This window comes from Monomorium pharaonis, chromosome 11, assembly GCF_013373865.1.
Source record: "Monomorium pharaonis isolate MP-MQ-018 chromosome 11, ASM1337386v2, whole genome shotgun sequence".
Classification (NCBI taxonomy): Eukaryota; Metazoa; Arthropoda; class Insecta; order Hymenoptera; family Formicidae; genus Monomorium; species Monomorium pharaonis.
This window is the reverse complement of record NC_050477.1, coordinates 1,804,405-1,822,945: the sequence shown is the minus strand read 5'-3', so window position 1 is coordinate 1,822,945 and position 18,541 is coordinate 1,804,405. Positions and strand designations below refer to the sequence as shown.

The 18,541-nt window shown below is 43.9% G+C and overlaps 2 protein-coding genes across 2 annotated transcripts in view; both read right to left on the bottom strand.

Moving 5' to 3' along the window:
- Nucleotides 1-18,541, bottom strand: part of LOC105839325 (serine-rich adhesin for platelets) — a 52,695-nt gene that overhangs the window by 11,178 nt on the left and 22,976 nt on the right. The window contains 1 exon segment of the mRNA XM_036294061.1: nt 4,640-4,773. Within this exon segment, the coding sequence (XP_036149954.1) occupies nt 4,640-4,773 (134 nt within the window).
- Nucleotides 5,258-17,008, bottom strand: LOC118647955 (histidine-rich glycoprotein-like). The gene is made up of 3 exons (XM_036294064.1): nt 16,920-17,008; nt 9,207-10,016; nt 5,258-5,348 (listed from the first exon to the last, which is right to left on the bottom strand). The coding sequence occupies exons 2-3, from the start codon at nt 9,871-9,873 to the stop codon at nt 5,341-5,343; spliced, it is 675 nt and encodes a 224-aa protein (XP_036149957.1). The 5' UTR covers nt 9,874-10,016; nt 16,920-17,008; the 3' UTR covers nt 5,258-5,340.

Genomic DNA, 18,541 nt, shown 5'->3' with positions numbered 1-18,541 from the left:
AGGAGGAAGAGGAAGAGGAGAAACACAGCGCGCGACACACGCCGCGGCGACGACACTTGTTGACGCGACTCGTCGTCGGTTCTCGAGGAGGCGAAAAACCGCGGAAAACGCCCGCGGCGGAGGCGGCGAGAGGCGAAAGTATTCGGCGGGCTCGACTTCGCAAAACCTTATTGCAACAAACGCGCGGCCGTTTGAAGATGCGATCTGCGAATTTCACGTAAACGAAACGCCCGCCCACGCGTCGAGAATTCCGCGACCGCGACGTCGGTCGGCGCGCGAGAAATGGGATCGAGGGTCGCGCGAGCGGAGCGTAGGTTTCGCGAGTTCTCTACGAACGCGTGGAGGAATAAAAGCGATCCTCGAGCCTGAATGAAATATTATGGATTTGAATAAAATCCACGAGCGCGTCGAGAAACAAGAGCCGCTTTCACGGTGAACACGCGGATAGAATGTACTCGAATTCCTTATAAAATTTTATTTTCTATATAACAGAGAGAAGTTTATTTGCTGGCAATTTCATTCTTCGAGTAAGAGACTCGATTCTCCACGATAGAAGCTATTTATAAAATGAATCTCGAATTCTCGTAAACACATCTCATTCTACGCGGAGAAGATTTTCTCTCGGGAAATTTAAATCGCGCGACTTTGAGGGCTTTTGTAGAGCTTAAATAATCAACAGGTTAATTGAACTAAATTTTATCAACGTTCTATCATACAAAAATATGTCGTCTGACGATTTCAAACTCAAAGCACAATTTCTCTCCGTGTAAAATTGTAGAGTGATTAGTCGACGTCGCTTATGCACATTGTTTCTCATGAATATCGCTCGAGTACTCGCAGGAAATGAAAACTTGACTGCTGAATTTCATTCAGATCTCGAAGTTGCATAACGAACCCATCTCTATCCGCGGCATTCGCCGAGGAGCGAGGAGACCTCGAGACGATTGGAAGTTCCTCGACGGATCCGCGATACGCTCACTAAATATTATTTCGGCGGACCCCTCCCTCCTCCCCCTCCTCCGCCCTTCTTTTACGCGCAAATAAAGATTACGCACGCGCCAAGCCCGAAACACAAGATTCGTTATCTCGAAACGTTTGCACGCCGCGCCGAGAGCGATAGGAATCGCGTATATCTGAACGTTCGCCAGATGTGAGAAAGATGTCCATTTCTATCGTTGTAGATTAACTGTGACCTCTCCTCAATTTTTACGTCTTATTTTCCTTTCCAATTCTTTGGGGGGGAAAAAAAAGTAGAAAGTAAGTTGTAACTTTGACTTCGGTTCAATTTAGGTTTTACCTTCCTCTAATTTTTGGACGCCACAAAGTAAGTTGAACCGAAATTAATATGTTAAGTGTCGTGCGTAACTAATTAAATACACACTTACGTGGGGGGGGGGAAGTGTTAATTTGATTGACACACACGCATTTCCTGTTTACTGCCGTTTGTACACCGAACACTAAGGACACATTGCATTGATTTTATAGAATATATTGTGAATCCAGAAGAGGTCTATCGACTTAGCCAGAGATTTATTAGAAATAAAATATATATATAGAAATGATTGAAAATTTGTATTTGAAATGATGAGCCGATTATTTAACCGATGTGCATGATACAAGAAACACAAAGTACCATTTCTCGATTGAAACGAATACCCCTCGGTATTGAATTTCTTGCATCAACTTAATTAAATACATTCTTTAGTTTTATAAACTGCGTTTTATAAACCGATACAACTGAGTTGCCGGACCTGAAACGAAATCGTAAGCTGAAGCAATAAAAATTACTCAAATTAAATTGATCGGCAGTTTTAATAATGATACCACGGGCATCCCCTTTCTCTCCGTTTCATCTCCAAGTTCATCTACAGCGGTGGAAAATGGACGAGAGTCGGATTACTTGAGGATCTAGGAAACGAACGGCGGCGTCAATTATCTTCGCGCGCGCGAACGTCGCCGTCGCCTGTCCCCCGCGGTGTTGGCAGGAAGGCGCGGCCAACACTCGCGATTCCGCCATCTAAATATAATTCTGAATCACAATTGTTTGCAAACAACAGCCGCCGGACTGTCGTCGTGGAACGGATCTCCTTCGTCGCGACGATGCACCCGGCGCATTAAACCGCCGCACACGCACACGATCGCGGTCCCCGCGATAATTATGACGCAATAAAAGCTCCGCGGTGTTCCGTGGCGGAAAACCAGTCTTTTCCCCACTGCTTCCGCACCTCCCTTCCGCGGGCCGAGGCGGAACGGAGCGGAACGGAGCGCGAGGAGCCGAGAGGATGCCGCGCGTCGCCAACTGTACTTCAAGTCGTCGTTATCAGCGCAGAGCTGATCTCGATAACGATCTCGCCGCGCGAGACTGACCATGAAAAACGGGCGAGGGGTGGCCGCCACCCCCCCGCGACGAAGGGCGCAAGGAACGCTCCCGCGAAAGGCGCCCCGAGAATCCGCTCGGGCCGACAACACGCTCCGCGCGCACGTTTTTCACGTTCTAGCAACAAGTGTTTGCGCTCGGCCGTCGCCGCCGCCGCCGGCGGCCCGAGGGAGGAGAGCTTAATTTCGCCGCCGGAGAGATTAAACTACGTCGTTACTTCGCCCCGGGAGAAGCGTCAAATTCCTTCCCCCTCCCCTCCCCTTCCGCCCACCAGCCGCAACACTCTCCGTCGACGATGGTCCGCGTTCGGGTCGGCCTTCCAAAACTGCGGCCGCGCGCGCGAACGGGTTCGCGGTCGTAGATCGATCTAGCGCCGATCTCTCGCGCGAGAGAGAATTTCGACCGATTTCTCGGACACGCACTCTCTCTCTCTCTCTCTCTCTCTCTCTCTCTCTCTCTCTCTTTCCCTCCTCGAAATAAAAAAAGAGACGACGGGCGCGCGAATCAGACCGACTCGGAGGACGTTGACGCGGACGTCGTCGTTCGGTAACGGTAATCGGCGCCGCGCGGCCGATGATCGGGCCGACCGCGAGAGCGGACGTTGTCTGGAATCACCTCCTCGTCGTCGAGGGCTTTCTCTCGCGGCGGCGACCCGCGGTGTCACCGAGCTCGTGCTCAACTGGATCACACCATCCAGGCCGACGGCGGCGGCGGCGGCGACGGCGACGGCGACGACACACGTTGGTGTGTATGAAATTTACGGCGCACCGCTCATGTGCGCGCGCGGACGCATACGCCTCCTCCTCGGGCTCCTCCTCCTCGGTCATAACTCGGGTAATTAATTAAACTCCCGCGAAGTTTTTGAAAAGTGCCCCCTCGCGAGAATAGGGAAACCTTGGGCGGGAAACCCCCCCGTCTCGTTGGGTACTTCCCGTGGGAAATTCGCTCGCGATCATCCGGATCGTCGTCGTTTCTTTGTATCTGTGCCGCGGCGGCGACCATCGCGCGCGAGATAAGGACGTCGATGAGTCGTTCAAATATGTACTCGGCGCGTGCAACGGGACGGGTAAACGGAAGAAACGTAAGAAGGAGGGAGAGGACGCGAGAAATAGCACTTGGGCAGAGAGTTCCGCCTTTTTTCGCTTTCCTCCGTTTCATTTTCTTTTTTTGCAACAGTTATGAGGAAGAGCGCTCGATAAGTGATATTTATCCCCTGCGCGCGAGATCGATTACTCTCGTCTACGTGATCGAAATGATCCTGACGCAGATGTTACCCGGGAGAGAAATGTTTTCAACCTAAACCGTGCGCATCTCGAGACATCGCGATAGCATAATCGCGCGAATCATCGAGCTCGTTGGAGATTTAAAAAAAAAAAAAAACGAGTGATACCGAGGAAGAACGCGTTACCGACGCGCGGTAGATCCTCGCTGAAGTCCCTAGGGACTCTGGTTTATCGATGGTAGGAGGTTCTCTTATCGACTTTTCGAAAGTTTCAACAGACTTTTGCCCCGCTACGATAAAGTAGATTGCGTGCTTTTGGAATACTTTGTAACACTGTGACTTTTAGCGCGTGAAATTAGAACAAATGTATGCAGAGTTGGGTAAATTATTGTTTTTTTTTTTAGCTAAGTCAAACTTAATAGAAAGAATTATTTATATGAAATTAGAAATATTCGCAATATTTTGAAATTTAAATTTACCAATATTAATAATTACAAATTACGAAATAAAATTATTTTATTTGTAAATTAAGTTTAGAGATAAAATAACGAAGAATATTGCTTTTTATAGCGTTGTATTGTTGCTTTTACAAATAAATTTTTAACTTAGTGAAATAAAAAATAATAAGTTAAAATTTATACATTTTAAAAGTGACTAGTTAAAGTTAAAAAACCCATTTAAAATTAACAAGTTGAAAAGTTATTAACCTTTTAACTTTATTATTTCACTTTTGACTTTTTAATTGGTTACTATCCCACTCTCTGATAACGAATATCGCTCATTTGCTATAACAAAGATGTAATTTAAAAAAACATTTCTCCAATTTAAATTTAAATCATTAAAACTTTATATTATTTTTAAATATAAATTTGGTGTATATAACAATTTGATTGTAAAGGAATAAAAGTACTATTTGCTCTTGTCTCACTGTATTCTCATCATAATTCTCTCTTCTCAATAATAATTCAGAAATTATAATTTTTTCATTGTAGCAAACGAGCGATACAGCGCTTCGCAATTGATATCGGCGATCAACTTACCCCCCGCGCATCCCTGAAGAGTATGGCAGCGTGAACCGGATCCAAGCAAGCGTCGGACGCTCTGTGAGGTATCGCGGGTGTCCCGAGGGATAATCTCCGTGCAGTAGGATCCAACGAACTTCTCCTGTGCGCGCCTGAAACAAGCGGATTTTATGTATGTCGACTGACGTAAAGGAAATCTGCCAAGGGAAAAAATAATACATCGACGTCTGCAGACTGCATCGATGGCAGAAATAAAACCATCGTCGATTCTCCTTGTCATCCTGCGTGATTATCTCGAAAATAATCACCTAGTTCTTTTTTTGTGTACGAACGATCAACTGGGTCACTTTTTCACACAATCATTGTTATTGATTGCATATTATTGATTTATTAGTATGAGATGATTATGTTTACCGATTTACACCTAATATTTTCTTAAAAAAGTAACCAATTAAAAATAAGTATAAATCCCCAATAAAGATTTATTTTTTCGCTGCTAAGATATAAAAATCACTATTAGAGATGTGCGAAGTCCGAGTTTTTTTAACGACGAATCAAATCGAATTAAATCAAATCGTTGAAATATAACTTTTAATTAAATTATCAATATCTGTGATTCGTATACGAACCTCTAATACGAAATTTTTGAACCATTCAGATTCAATTCACCGAATTGAATCATCTCCCCTGATTAAAGTCGATTCGCATTCGAATAGTTTTCACATTTCTGAAAAATACATCAGGTAATTCTACCTTGAGCACAAAGTCAGGATTATCGAAAAATAAATATTTTACTTCAAACTTTACGTCAATCTGATCAAACGTGTGATAAATGTGCTCGTAAAATATTCACTCTTCGACAAGTCCATTTTTAGCTGCAGTTGTGCAAAAATGATGAGGAAAGAGAAACGAGACAAACAAAAAAATATTGTGTGTGTGTGTGTGTGTGTACACATATAAAAAAAGAGAAGTAGTCTCTCCGTGTCCCAATATCACAATCACTGATCATTATATTTGTCAAGTTCGATTTAATCGACTTCTTGACACGTGTTACTATCGCTGTAAACAGTTTTAATGGCTGCAATTAATTCAATCGCCTTCAGTTTCGGGTCGTAATAAGCCCATTAGCGGTAACATTAGACAATTCACTCGGACGGCGCGAAATTTGTCGTACGTTATTACGTAAAACGTAACTTGGTTATTCACATTCCTACTGCCGTCCACGGAGAGAGGAAGAAATACGATCGAGAGTGATTCCACGGACGTTGTCCGATGTGTCTTTTTACTGACAGGAAGGATCGAGTATCCGAGCAGAGCCTCCGATATCCTTCCCTTTTGAAATTCGTTCGCGACTTCAATTCGGAGCGATTTCACGGAAATTACTCGCCCCTCTCTCCCGGACGAAGATCTCCCGTACGCCGGGTCGAAAAAAAATTATGTTATTACTAACGCATCTGTTTGCGATGAATGCAAATAATATGAGCATGGTAACAGCCGGCGCGCGAGTATATTAATTCATGTAAATGAGACTGATTTGCATGTTGTAAAAAAAAAAATAAAAAAACAGAAACAGAACTGCTGCAGCCGCGTTATGTAATCGGTATTTATCCCGTCACTGTTGAGAGGCCGGCGCTTAAGGAAAGGAAAAAAGAAAAAGAAGCTTCCTTTCCGCGTGATATCACCCGTTTTCTCTCAAAGTGTAATCACCTGGGGAGAAATGCGGAATCTCTTTTCCGCCCCGTGCGTGGCGAACGAACGCGTTAACAAGTTGCCTCTCTGACATAACAAACTTGACGTTCGATATCGTTCGTTCAAGCGTCATAAACACAACGATGGCACGCGGCGATGGAACGCGTCCCAAAGTGAAGAACGAGATCGAAATCGGAGCCCCGGATGGAATTTTGTTTTTTTTTTCCCACCCCGGTGTAGGCCGTTTGCGCACGTTTCGACGATTAAATCCGCTTCCTCAGCGCGAGTAGCGAGATATTCCCCCCCCCCTCTCCTCTCTCCCCGCTTTATCGGCGGTGTTTATTTCACGAGCGCGCGGCGCCGTCCCCGTGATACGCTCGCTCGAAGAGTCGAAGCGGATGTTAGCCAGACGCACGAGTTTGCGAATAGTTTTTCGCCGCGACGCCTGAATTTCCCGAAAAGCAACGGCGCGCGCGTCCGGCATATTAGCCCGCTAATTGGCAGCAAGTCGTCGCCGCTCCGGCCGCCGTTCGTTAACCTTGAGAGGCGAACGATAATGCGAGATAAACGCGCGCTCGTCGAGGGAACATGCGGAAGAACAATTAACATCGATCGGCCCGGGGCGGGCGATCCTTCCGCGCGGATAGAAGCGAAGCGTTAGACATTCGGCCCAGAATAGAACGGCAGATGTGCGACAGATCGGGAATGTTGATAATTTCCATTTCGTTACCACGGTTTCGATCACCTCGGTTGTTGTGACAGCTTCTAGGAGAACAACTTTTGAGATGTGTACCCCTATGTTTTCATAAATACATAAACAGGCTCTAATAATGAGCCGTGTTATACACACACATACACACACGTTCAATCGTCGCAGTTGTGTCCGTATGCGGTAATATAGCGCGGTCGGGTCAAGGCGAGCTACCGCCAATAATCGCCGAGCTTTATGAAGGCCGAGCTTGCGGGATGAATCGGTCACTGTGCCAGAAATAGAATAGTCCCGTGGATCGCGAGAAAACGGCCAGAGATGGCAATCGGAGGAAAGAGAGAGGGAAAGAGGAAAAAAAAGGACGGAAAAAGGCGGAAACGTCGAGGAAAAGATTTCCACGCGTCCTTCTTTCTTCTTTAAAAAATATATTATACATTCAATCGCGTCAAATATAATGTTTGCGTAAAGACGCAAAAAAGATTCATTGCGAGCGCCAATAAATCTTTCAATTACGAGAGATCTCGACGAGTTCCCGCCGCAAGAATATCCGTCTGCATAAAGTGTAATCCGCCAGATGGATTGAATTGCGAAAAGAATAATAAAGGCATGTCGTTTCCCGGTTCGCGTATGCGATTGTACGATTGATAGTTATTTCGTTCGTTTCATACGTAACTCTCACCGTTATTTACGACGTCCGCGTACGTCGTCGTGTGTCTAAATTGGCGTCGGAATAAACTGGCGTACGCCGCGGGTGAGCGTGCACGTAACAGAAACAATATCGCACGCGGACGGTCAATTTAGCGACACGCGAGAGAAATTTCCGCACGCGCCGCGCCGGTACGAAAACATATTGCGTAACCGTACGCAGCCGGAAAAATCAAAACGGTACATCTACTCGAGAGGGAGAGAGACATGATTATGCACACAATTAGCGGTGTTTTTCTCATCTTTTTTTTCCCTTTTGTTGTGTATACTGGTACACTGTAAAAACGATCAAGATGACTGGCTTGTAATTTTTTTAAATCAAATTTGTAACGGTGCACTTTTAAAAATGCGCCGTGACTTTTGTAGATAATTTTACGTAGATAATTTAATTAATTAATTAATTAATTTGTGTTCCTTCTTTTTTAGAGACGTGTACATATTTGAATATGTAGAAATAAACTTGGAGTCACTGCGCCAGTTAATGAACAAAATAAAAACATAAGTCAATATAATTGAAGGCTACAAAAATCAAACAAGTTTATTTGTTAAAAAATTTGGGTTACGGCACAAATCATTCTCTATTAATAACATCATATCGTAAACAATTTTTTTTCTGGTCTGAATCGAATACAAAATCAAAAGCATAAATAGCTAGTAAATGTAAAAAATTTCAGCAAAAACTAACCAAGTCCCGAGATTTTTAACTTTTTTAAATGCTTATTCTCAAAACTTTAATTCTTCAAGTAGTAAATGCAAAATTATCACCTGAATCAAACAAGTCCAGAAGTTTTTTAATTTTTTTAAAATAAGGACTTAAAAGAATTGAAAACAAAGTTGTAGACTTTGATTAATATTTTGAGGATTTAAAAGAATTTTTAATTCTTTGAAACACTTTTGTTTTTGTATCCATTATACGTCAGAAAAACTTTTATTTATACAATGAATGATTTAGAAAAGTTTTTTTGGAATCTCCTAAAAATATTTAACTTTTTGGACTCGTTTAACTTTCGTAGAAAACTCTTCAGTTACATTTTCAAATAAGATATGACATTTGAATCAGTCTGCATAAAAATTGTAAATTATAAATCTAAAAGCTATGAATTGATTTGCAATTTATTATTTCAAAGTCTAATTATTTAAATATTCCTTTTAAACAGTCATTAACTTAACAGTCTGTTGTTCAACGACTGACGCAATGATCCTACGTCCTAACGACAAACAATATCGAAATTCTCGCTGTCTCAGAATCATTCGTGCAACAGTGCTCTTCTCGACACAAATTCCCTTTAGGGGGGGGGGGGGGGAAACCTCATATAATTAATAACAACATTACCACGCGAGTCTCAATAGTCTCGTAAGCGCGGTTCTTGCTAAGTAAAGTAGCTATTGTCCGCTATGTGCACGTAGATACGACGCTTCACGGTTCACCCGTACTGTCCGACGATGCGTCCGTCGTCGTCGTGGGACTCGGTCGCGTTATACCTTGCCTGAGTATGCTCTCGTAGATCCTGTACGTAGTCTCGCAATCGGTCTCTTGCGGACCGCTGACGGGAAGGTGATGATGCCTGGCACCGCCGTCCAGGCTCTGGCTCCTATTCCGGAAGTCCTCCCCGCGTTTCTTCGGGCTCTCGTGGCTCTCGCTCTGCCGCCTGATGTGCCCCAGTCGCCTGCCGAAATGCCGTATCATCTCCTGTATGCTGTGATGATGATGATGCTTCTCGTGCTCGTTAGTCGGGCTGGGTGACGTCGGTGACGCCTTGCCGGTGACGCTCGCCGTTCGATAATGATACTGCTGATGAGGGTGGTGATAGTGGTGATGATGGATGTTGCCGTGGATCGTGTGGTACACGTTCGGCTGATGATTGGACGAGTTCGAACCGTAGGACGAGCCGTAGGAAGAGGAGCCGTACGAATACGCGGAGCTGACCGAGCCGCGCGATACATGTCGCTCGGGTAAATAAAGCCTACCGCTACCGTCATGTTGCTGCTGGTGCTGCTGTTGGCTGTGGTTCAGCAGCTCCTGCAGGAATCTCGTGTCCTGGTTCCGAATGTCCGACGCCGCGGAGGAGGAGGAGATGGAGCTTCTGGTGTCGCTAGCATTGTCGCTGCCGTTATGATGATGGGACAATAGGTGGCTTATTCCGTGCATTTCACGTGGCGGACAATGCGCGTATCGCGCGAACAATAACTCCGATATCTCTTCTCCCTTCTCGTCGTCGTCCTCGTCGTCGCGGAAGCGGCCGCCTCAAGTTCCGCGGCCGTCGTTCATCGGCGCGTCGCAGGAAACGGAATCTGCGGAGGAACGGCGTCGAGTGATTCCGCGCGCGCGGAAACGAGAACGTAACCGCCGGAGATTTTATTACGTGCGGGGAAAGAGAGAAAGAGAGAGAGAGAGAGACGCGGAGGAGGATGAGAGAGGGGACGACATCTCGCCCACTTTCATCGATCGTCCTCCTCGGCGATCCGTGGCGCAATTTAACGACCCTCGCGATTTGCCACCTCCCCGTTCACGTTACGATCGTCTTCCACTTCCGCATGAATGAAGCAAGGCGACGGTCCCAATTATATCATTTGAGCCATTGAGTAAAATGATTTTCACTGGCTCGATGTAAATTTAATCAACATTTCAAAAAGTTAACGTCAATGTAAGTAAATATTTTTGAAGAAAAATTATTGTATTCAATAAAGCGAGATTGTAAATTTAGAAAAAAAATGTTAAAATGTTTATGCATATAATTCACGAAAGTAATTTTTTTACATATTTTTTAAAATCACTTTTTTAATCGTTGCTAACATTTAGGGAAAAAAGGTGGAAAGTTACAATTAATAGTCTCTCTAGTAAGCTTTTAGCATAATTAAGTGCATATTAATTTACCGTAGTAAACGCAACCCACTAAGAGTATCATAATTTCAAGAAATTATCAAAGAGAATTACAACTTGGGAAGCTTGTTGCGGAGACTATTAATGTTGTAAAATTTTGCACTCTTTTCCTAAATGTCTACAATAATTGAAAAAGTGATTTTATATTACAGAAGAAATTAAAAAAAAAATTCTCTGCAACTTTATTTATACACGTACGTCTGTAAAATATTTAATTCTGTCATTTTATCCTGTAATTAGAGAACCTTAACCAAATCTCGGCGCTTCGTGTCAAAAATCATGAGTTCGAGAAAATCTTTCTGTTTAACAATACTTCGTATTCGTTAATTCATTTCAAGAACAGCGTGGGTGGGAAAGGCTATATTTTCCTCACGGACGAGGACAGAACAAAAGTTGCAAAGAGTGCTATATATATTATTCAGCAATTTTATCTACGCAAATAAAAAAAAAAAAAAAACATGTCTATTTCGGTAATTCGCGATAGCGCTTCTGTTTCCCTCGCGCGCGAAATTATCCCAAAAGAAATCGGAAAGGCGGAAAACTACTAGGGATGGCTTCGTCTCGATTTTACGAGTTTACACTCGTCCACCACGACTCTACATGCTAATGATATTTATTTACGCCGTCGAAAATCCGAGAAGAGAAAACCGGTCGCGTATGTTGCGTCAATCGGACCGAGAATCACGAGTCGAGGGAGGGGGGGGGGGACAGGAGTCGCGCGTTGTGCGCGACGCCAATTAAATTCTGGCAGGGGAGCAACAAACTTTTAATAAACCCCGAAAGAACCGGATACTCGCGATTTTCAAATAGGCGACACCCAGAGATTCACTCGTTATTCGACGTTTCATTAAAACGTTTCAAAGGAGGATTCGACGAAAAATAACGCGGCGCGATAACGGATGCTTATTACTGTACTACCGTCGTAGTAAACGCAAGTTTTACTACGATCTCTATCTCTACTCCTCTGAGTCAATCACGTTATGTCACGGTAATCGAGTTGCGTAAATGCGGCGCCGATACGACGTAATGAAGAGGAGGAGGAGGAGGAGGACGACGGTGTCGGAGCGTCTGAACTCACCGAAGGTGAACCGCTAGTAGAAAATTGGGATTCAGAGGGAAACGTTTATGACAACAGGCTGATTGCGTGATTAGCGGAAGCATGTCAGCGCCGTCAATTATTTCTTAAAACAGCCGAGAGGAACGGGTTGCTGTTCTCTCTGTGCCGCGTATCATCGCCGCGCTATCGCCGCGAGTATTCGTTACATGCCGTTGCCACCGTCTCCCGGGGGTTCTTTTATTTCACTTCTCAAGATATATCTCCCTCCCGGGTTTAAGAGTCGGCGCATAACGCTCGCGTACGATCGCCTACAAAACTGCTGCATTACGGCGACGTCCCGATTTCTGGAAAACGGGTCGCCGAAACGGTGAATTTCGGGGTCGAGGGTGAGGAAACTGGGTCGTATCGATCCGGGGAGGCCGGCCGCCCTCTCGACTGTCGAAAGGAAGACGCAGATTCGAAGAGACGAGCCCTGTACCCGCGAACAAAGAGCGGCGTATCGACGACGAGCGTCCAATTAGGATAAAAATTCGCGAGCTTGCGGAAGGACGCGCTAAAGAGCGTCAAGAGCCAATTTAAAAAGAGGGGGGGGGAGGGGGAAAAGTAAAGTCCCGACACCAGCGTAGCACGAATTACCAACTCGTGGTAGCTCGTTGGGATACCTCGTCGTTTATCTCGTTAAACGGTCCCCGAGTCAATATCGAGTCTATTCGCAACGCGCGCGATAAGCGAAACGCCGCGTGAGTGCGGCGAGCGGAAAAAAAATTATATATATTCGGGACGGGCCGTCCTGCAACCTTGATGATAGTTCAGCCGACTTCCTCAAAACCAAATCCGATACACGTGTCATCGCTGAAATGCATATACGTGTCACGCACGTCGTTTGTATGGAAATGCGATGGATACGCGACTGGGATTAAAAATTTGAAGCAGGCTTTGTAAAAGCGAGTCGCGTACGGCGCGATAGAAAAAAAAAAATTCGAGACCGATCCACTCGCACTTTCATCGTTCCGTAACGTAATAAAGACGCGGGCGTAATAAAGAACTTTTATATCGGCGTTATATCGGTACTATTAAGTTGATTATCTCGAAACTCAATATTGCGATATTAAATTCTGTTCTGTTCTGGTACAATTTAGGGGCTACAGTTTAACTTGTAAAACTTAGAAGATATATAGTCACATATATAGTTCTCAAGTTGTACCGGAATAGCAATTGCAATATTTAATTTTTTATTAGTAATAACATAATTATCATATTAAGAAAAAAAAATAGTTGCGGCAATCATAATAATATCGCTAATATACATAATTTATAGTCATTTTTGAACCGTATTTTTAGTTATTCAACAATGTGAATTATAGTTTGTTTAAATTATACCAAAGCTCTCATTATGATATGATTGCTATAATCAAAATGGAGATTTTTAATGTAAGTAAATTGTATCATAAAACAATCATTATAATCGTTTACCGTAAGCATATAATAATTATTGCCACAATATTATAGTAATAATTACTATAAAAATTATATTCCTGGCTATAATTATTTATAGCCAGGCTTACTATGCAATTATAGTTACAAATACAACACGTTTTTCCATCAGTACATATGTGTGACATGATACACATCTAAGCTTTAATAAAAAATATCGAGTACAAAAATCGTCAAGCACGATCGCTCGTTGGTCTTCTCTCGACTTCAATTTTGTGTCATCATGAATTTGATCTCAATTGTTAAAAATGTCATTAACGGAAGATCGAGAAGAGGAATGTCTTTGCAATTTCTCGAGTGCCAAGCGTCCCGAATGAAAGACTGAAAAGAGGTGTGGGCAGTTTTCTTCAGCATATTTATGGAGGATTTACGTACCTTCCCTCGCGGTCGATCGATTTATAGCGGCCAACAGCATTCGAAATGCGAGAAATACGAAACGTCCAAATATAAAATATGAAAGGCTTCGAGAGGACGCGAGTCGTATCGCGAGCGTGTCGTATACCTCGCGAAGACCTTGAGCCCACGAAAGACCGAGCAGCGTATCTGGATATCTCGTGAACGAAGCACACGACTTAATTTAATTTAGCAAGCGCCCGTGAAGCACGGAGTAACAAATCCGACGGGGATTCTCTTCGCTCGCCAAGAGCCCGTCGCAAATTAGGAATAACTGGCTCGTTTACGTTAAGGAAGACGGAAAAGTTGGAAATTGGCGAGAACTCGATAAACCTCGGCTCGTTGATACAGGAACTAATTAAACGCAAAATCCCTTTGTTAGCTTTTTATAGCAATTATTGAACAATAGAGAACCTAAGCTTGCAGACCCATTGCATGACACGAATCACAGTTTCGCAGGAATGACTTGAGAACGAACAAAGATGCTGAGGTGTTGTTTTTTTTTAACATTTAAAAACCATTAAATTTTTTTTATGGAACAAACTACTCAACTTTGTACTGTTATTTATTTACAAATAAAAATCACACTAATTCTTCGATGCTTTAGGTCGCAGCAGCTTTATATATTAATATCTTATAACATTGCAAATTTTTATCTTTAATACATAATATAAATATAAATAACTCGGCAAAGGATATTTTATTCAATTCATCCCTGTGTCTACATTAACGAGTCAAAGTTTATCGACTTTTCGTCAATTTTATCTCCCTAATATAATACATTAAGCGAATCCTGCTAACGCACGTTAGATATTACGTTAAACACGAATTGCCTATATTTCACCAGAATGACGTAACTGTTTTTCAGGTTCAAGGGAGAGCGCGCCTGACACGTACGAGTAAAAGGAATGTTTTTTGCAAGAAAAAAAAAAGACAACACACAGCTGGACGACGTGTCAGACGACGCGTATGCGTACGTGCTCGTCCGCCCGAATAGAAAAATGCTCCGCGATAATATTTCCTCCGCGTGCGCGCGAGATCGTTTCGCGTTTTCAACCGTTTATTTCTCTCGTATCTGGCACAATCGATTATAACAGTGTAAAATAAACGCGGGGGAGGAGAAGGGGGGGGGGAAGCGAACGAGCGATCCGCGCTTAATAATTACTTCGCCGCTTCCCGACGTTTATCCTGTTACGACAATCCCACTGCATTATCTCGTTGCGTTCTTACGACGCGTTAATCGCGCGAGGCGCGGAAAAAAGGAAATCGCACAGCTACCTTTTTTCTCCCCCTCCCCCTTCTTCCCCCAATAACTCGCGCGATCGACGAGCGATCGAAAGACTTACGTAACGAGAGAGACGCGGACAAAACGTTCTTACTTTGTATCGTCTCGCGCTTTCCTTTTACCCTCCCACCTCGAGTGCTTGACCTAAACGCGACACAGCCAGGGCGATAGGGGACGACGGATTGATCCCCCTCGGTTAAAAATTTACGATACGCGGGCGCGGCGTGTTTACTCGCCGCGCGTTTAAAGCCGTCGCTCGGCCCCGCGTTTGTCCACGAGAGCGCGCAACTCTTATCGAAGTCGCGCTCTTATCGTGCGTCGAACGCCGCGATTACGCTGGAAACGCGCTACTCTTGAGAAAAGGAAGGGAAAAACTGGGAGAGACAGAGGAAGAAAGAAAATGTGACGGACGTGCACGACGACGCGTCGCGGCGAAGTGTTTCGTTCGGAGCGTGAAATTTTTATCGCGACATCGCGACGAGTGTCTCTTCTTTTATTTACGGCAAGTTGTTTTTTTCTTTGTTTGCCCTAAAAATGTTAAAGAGACTCATTGCAGTTTAGAAGCGAAGTGGAGAGACGGTTAGATAAATTTTAATAAGAGCTTTTATCGTTGCAATTTTCTAAATAATGATAAATAGATGATATAAATAATGATTTGAGTCATACGTGCTAGCAAAACGTCGCCACGTTTTCATTAGTGTGGCGTCATGTTTTAAGGAGAATCGTATAAGTCACCTCATACTCTTACATGAAGACGGTAAAACGTGACGTAGGTTTTAATTATAAATCGAATTTGCAAGATTAAATGTTTCACGGACACACACTAGTATTAGTAAAATTACAGAAAACTTTTCGTATTCTTTGATTCTTATAATTAATATTTACATGAAATTCATTGAAATCAACTTTCTCAATGATTGCTGACATTTAGAGGAAAAAAAAACGGGAAGATATCAAAATATTTTTTTAATCATTCCCTGAAACTGATACTCTCTTGTGCTTGTAAACATTTATAATAAATATTTATAAAGAGTTTTACAAAAATCGCAGTGTGTTTACTGAACAATCATTCCTCTTCGAAACGGAATGTTTACGCTGACGTCAGCGGCTCATTCAAATGTTTGATCGTTAAATTTATACAAATCAATGAAAATCATTTCAAGTCTCATGTGACCCGTAATTTGGCACCTACTCGCTCAATTCTCTCGTCAATACTCAAACCTATCGGGTCTCTCCTCCGCGATCGCGTTTCCGGTTCCAAACGTGGAACAATCGATGCGCGCGAATCTCTCCCGGAGACCGGTTTCTCGTCAAGGTCGACGAAGACCCTCGTCGCCTGCACCGACAGAATCGGAGTCGTCACACGCGACGAGTTCCTCGCGCGAGGCCCAAGTATTGCTCGTGTGTGTGTGTGTGTGTGTGTGTCAGTGCGAGTTTGAATGTGTGGAGCGTGGGTGTGCGCGCGCGCTTTTATTACGCTTCTCCAACACGTAAAAAGGGACGACCTTCCTTTTCCCTGCCGTGACCCATATTCGCCGAAAGCGGCAAACGAGCGGAAAAGAAAGATCTTTTTAAATTACATTTAATTTGGGGAACAGGTCGCGCTTTCCCTCTGAACGTTCGCCCTTTATTTCTCCCTTTGTCCCTTTCAACGCTCGAGACAATAAACGGCGCGCCTCGTTCACGAGTGCGTGCGAGAGGCGTGAGAATGAACCTCGCGAACGGTAGAGATACAAATGTATAAAAATACAACGTAGTTAACTTTGTTGGAGGAGAGGAGTCCCGTGACTCAGTTCCCGGGCGATAAAAATTCGCGTTCGGCGTTTCGGTTACGTAATAACAACGCGACGAAAACAATGCGTGGGGGGAAAGATAAAAGACAAAAAACCGCGAGAATGGGGATCCATGGCGTCTCTCTAGAGATCCTCCCTAGCTGCTGCTGTTGCTGCTGTCCAGAGGATGGACTTTACGCTCTCGGCTCGCCGTTTAAGGTGACGATAACGAGAAGGCGATAAACCGCACCGACGTAAAAGGGGAGGCAAGAGGGAGGAGAGGGAGAAGGAGGTTTCTCTCACACAAACTTACGAAAGAGACGACGCGAATAATAAAATCCGCGCACCCTTTTCTCTTTGTTTTTCGTTCGTCTCTTCTCCCCTCGCAAAGCCGACGGACACGCGAGATAGGAGTAGGCTCGCCGCGCGAGAGGACGCTCTCTCCTTGCGCCCGGGGAGAAGGACGGGCGGGTAGAGAAGAGGAGGACGAGCGGGGTTACACCTCGCGTCGAAGTCGTCAATGGGAAAACCGGCGGCGGCGTGGCGCCGTGCCGCGGGGCTCATCGAGAGTGCGTCCCTCTCCGCCGTCCTTCGCCGGACCAGCCGCACTAACCCACTAACTCACATACACATACACATACACACGTACACGTACACAGTCGCGTGGGACTCGCGCGGCGACCGCCGAACCGGGATGTTTACGCGCGCTGGCCGCCGCTATCGTCTGCGTGCCGTCGACGCGGAGACGCGCGACGAGGAGATGATCGCGATATTCTCGTCACGTGGATGACGATGTCGCGTGGGGTGCCGCGAGCCGGCGCGTAACCGCCGCCGTCGTCGTCGTTGTCGTCGATTTCGAGTCTCGCGGGCATCGATCGTCGCGTGCCGCCGTTACCGTTTCTACTGACGTGAGGGAAACGTGCGCGCCGGCTGCTCGCCGCTCGGCTCGGCTCGGCTCCGCGCTCCGCGCTCCGCGTCGCGACGCCGCGCCGGCCGAGAGCATCCCCGCGCTATCTGTACGCGAAAGACCGGGAGCCCCGTGACGATCCGGCTCCCTGGGTACAGAGTCTTGTACCGATGGACGATGGCTAATTCCATCATCTTTATATTATGAATATTAAAAATTTATATGAAATTTTGTGTGTGTGTGTGTGTGTGTAATTGCTCTCGGTCAAAAGAGAAGGCAAGTATTGAGAACCAAATTTTTCTTGTGACGTTTTCTTCGATAGTTACTCGTTATAAAAAATTTATTTGTGAAAACAAATATACATTTCTGCGAAATATTCTGTGAAATATACTTCTAAAATTTATATAAAATATACCTTATTTAAAGAGATAACATTCAGTGGGCGTAAAATAATAAATAATTTATTCGCTAGAAATAAAACATTTAATTCGCCCTATTTAAATAAACCATTTATTAGAGAAAAATACTTAAAATTTTTTAATGGGAAATGGCGTATATTTTACTCCAAGTATTTTATTCTTAAGAAATAAACCAATTAATAAGAAAAATAAAATGCATTTCATAGAAATATATATTTCGTTTTCACAAATAAATTTTTTTATAACAAATAATTATCGAGGAAAACATAAGAGATATTTGGTTCTCAATACTTGAACATTTTTCTCTCAGTGATATATTATGTGTAACGTGATATTATTTATACGTATACCAGAAAACTTTTTGAATACAAATCGAGTCGAGTCAGATAAGAAAATCCTAATAAAGCAAATTGCTGATTCTTTTTTATTGGAGAATATGTTTGAATTGGCTTAATTAAATTCCAAATTCTCTTACACAAAATTAAGCCAATTCAAAGATATTTTCTAATAAAGAAATTTAAAACTTCACAGAGAGATAAAGTTATACATCTTGATTCGCACACATCTCTAATATACAATTTAAATTATATTGTAATGTACAATACAATA

Bases quoted from the DNA above. Each gene is read 5' to 3' on its own strand.
- LOC118647955 (XM_036294064.1), bottom strand. From the start codon at position 9,873: ATGCACGGAATAAGCCACCTATTGTCCCATCATCATAACGGCAGCGAC.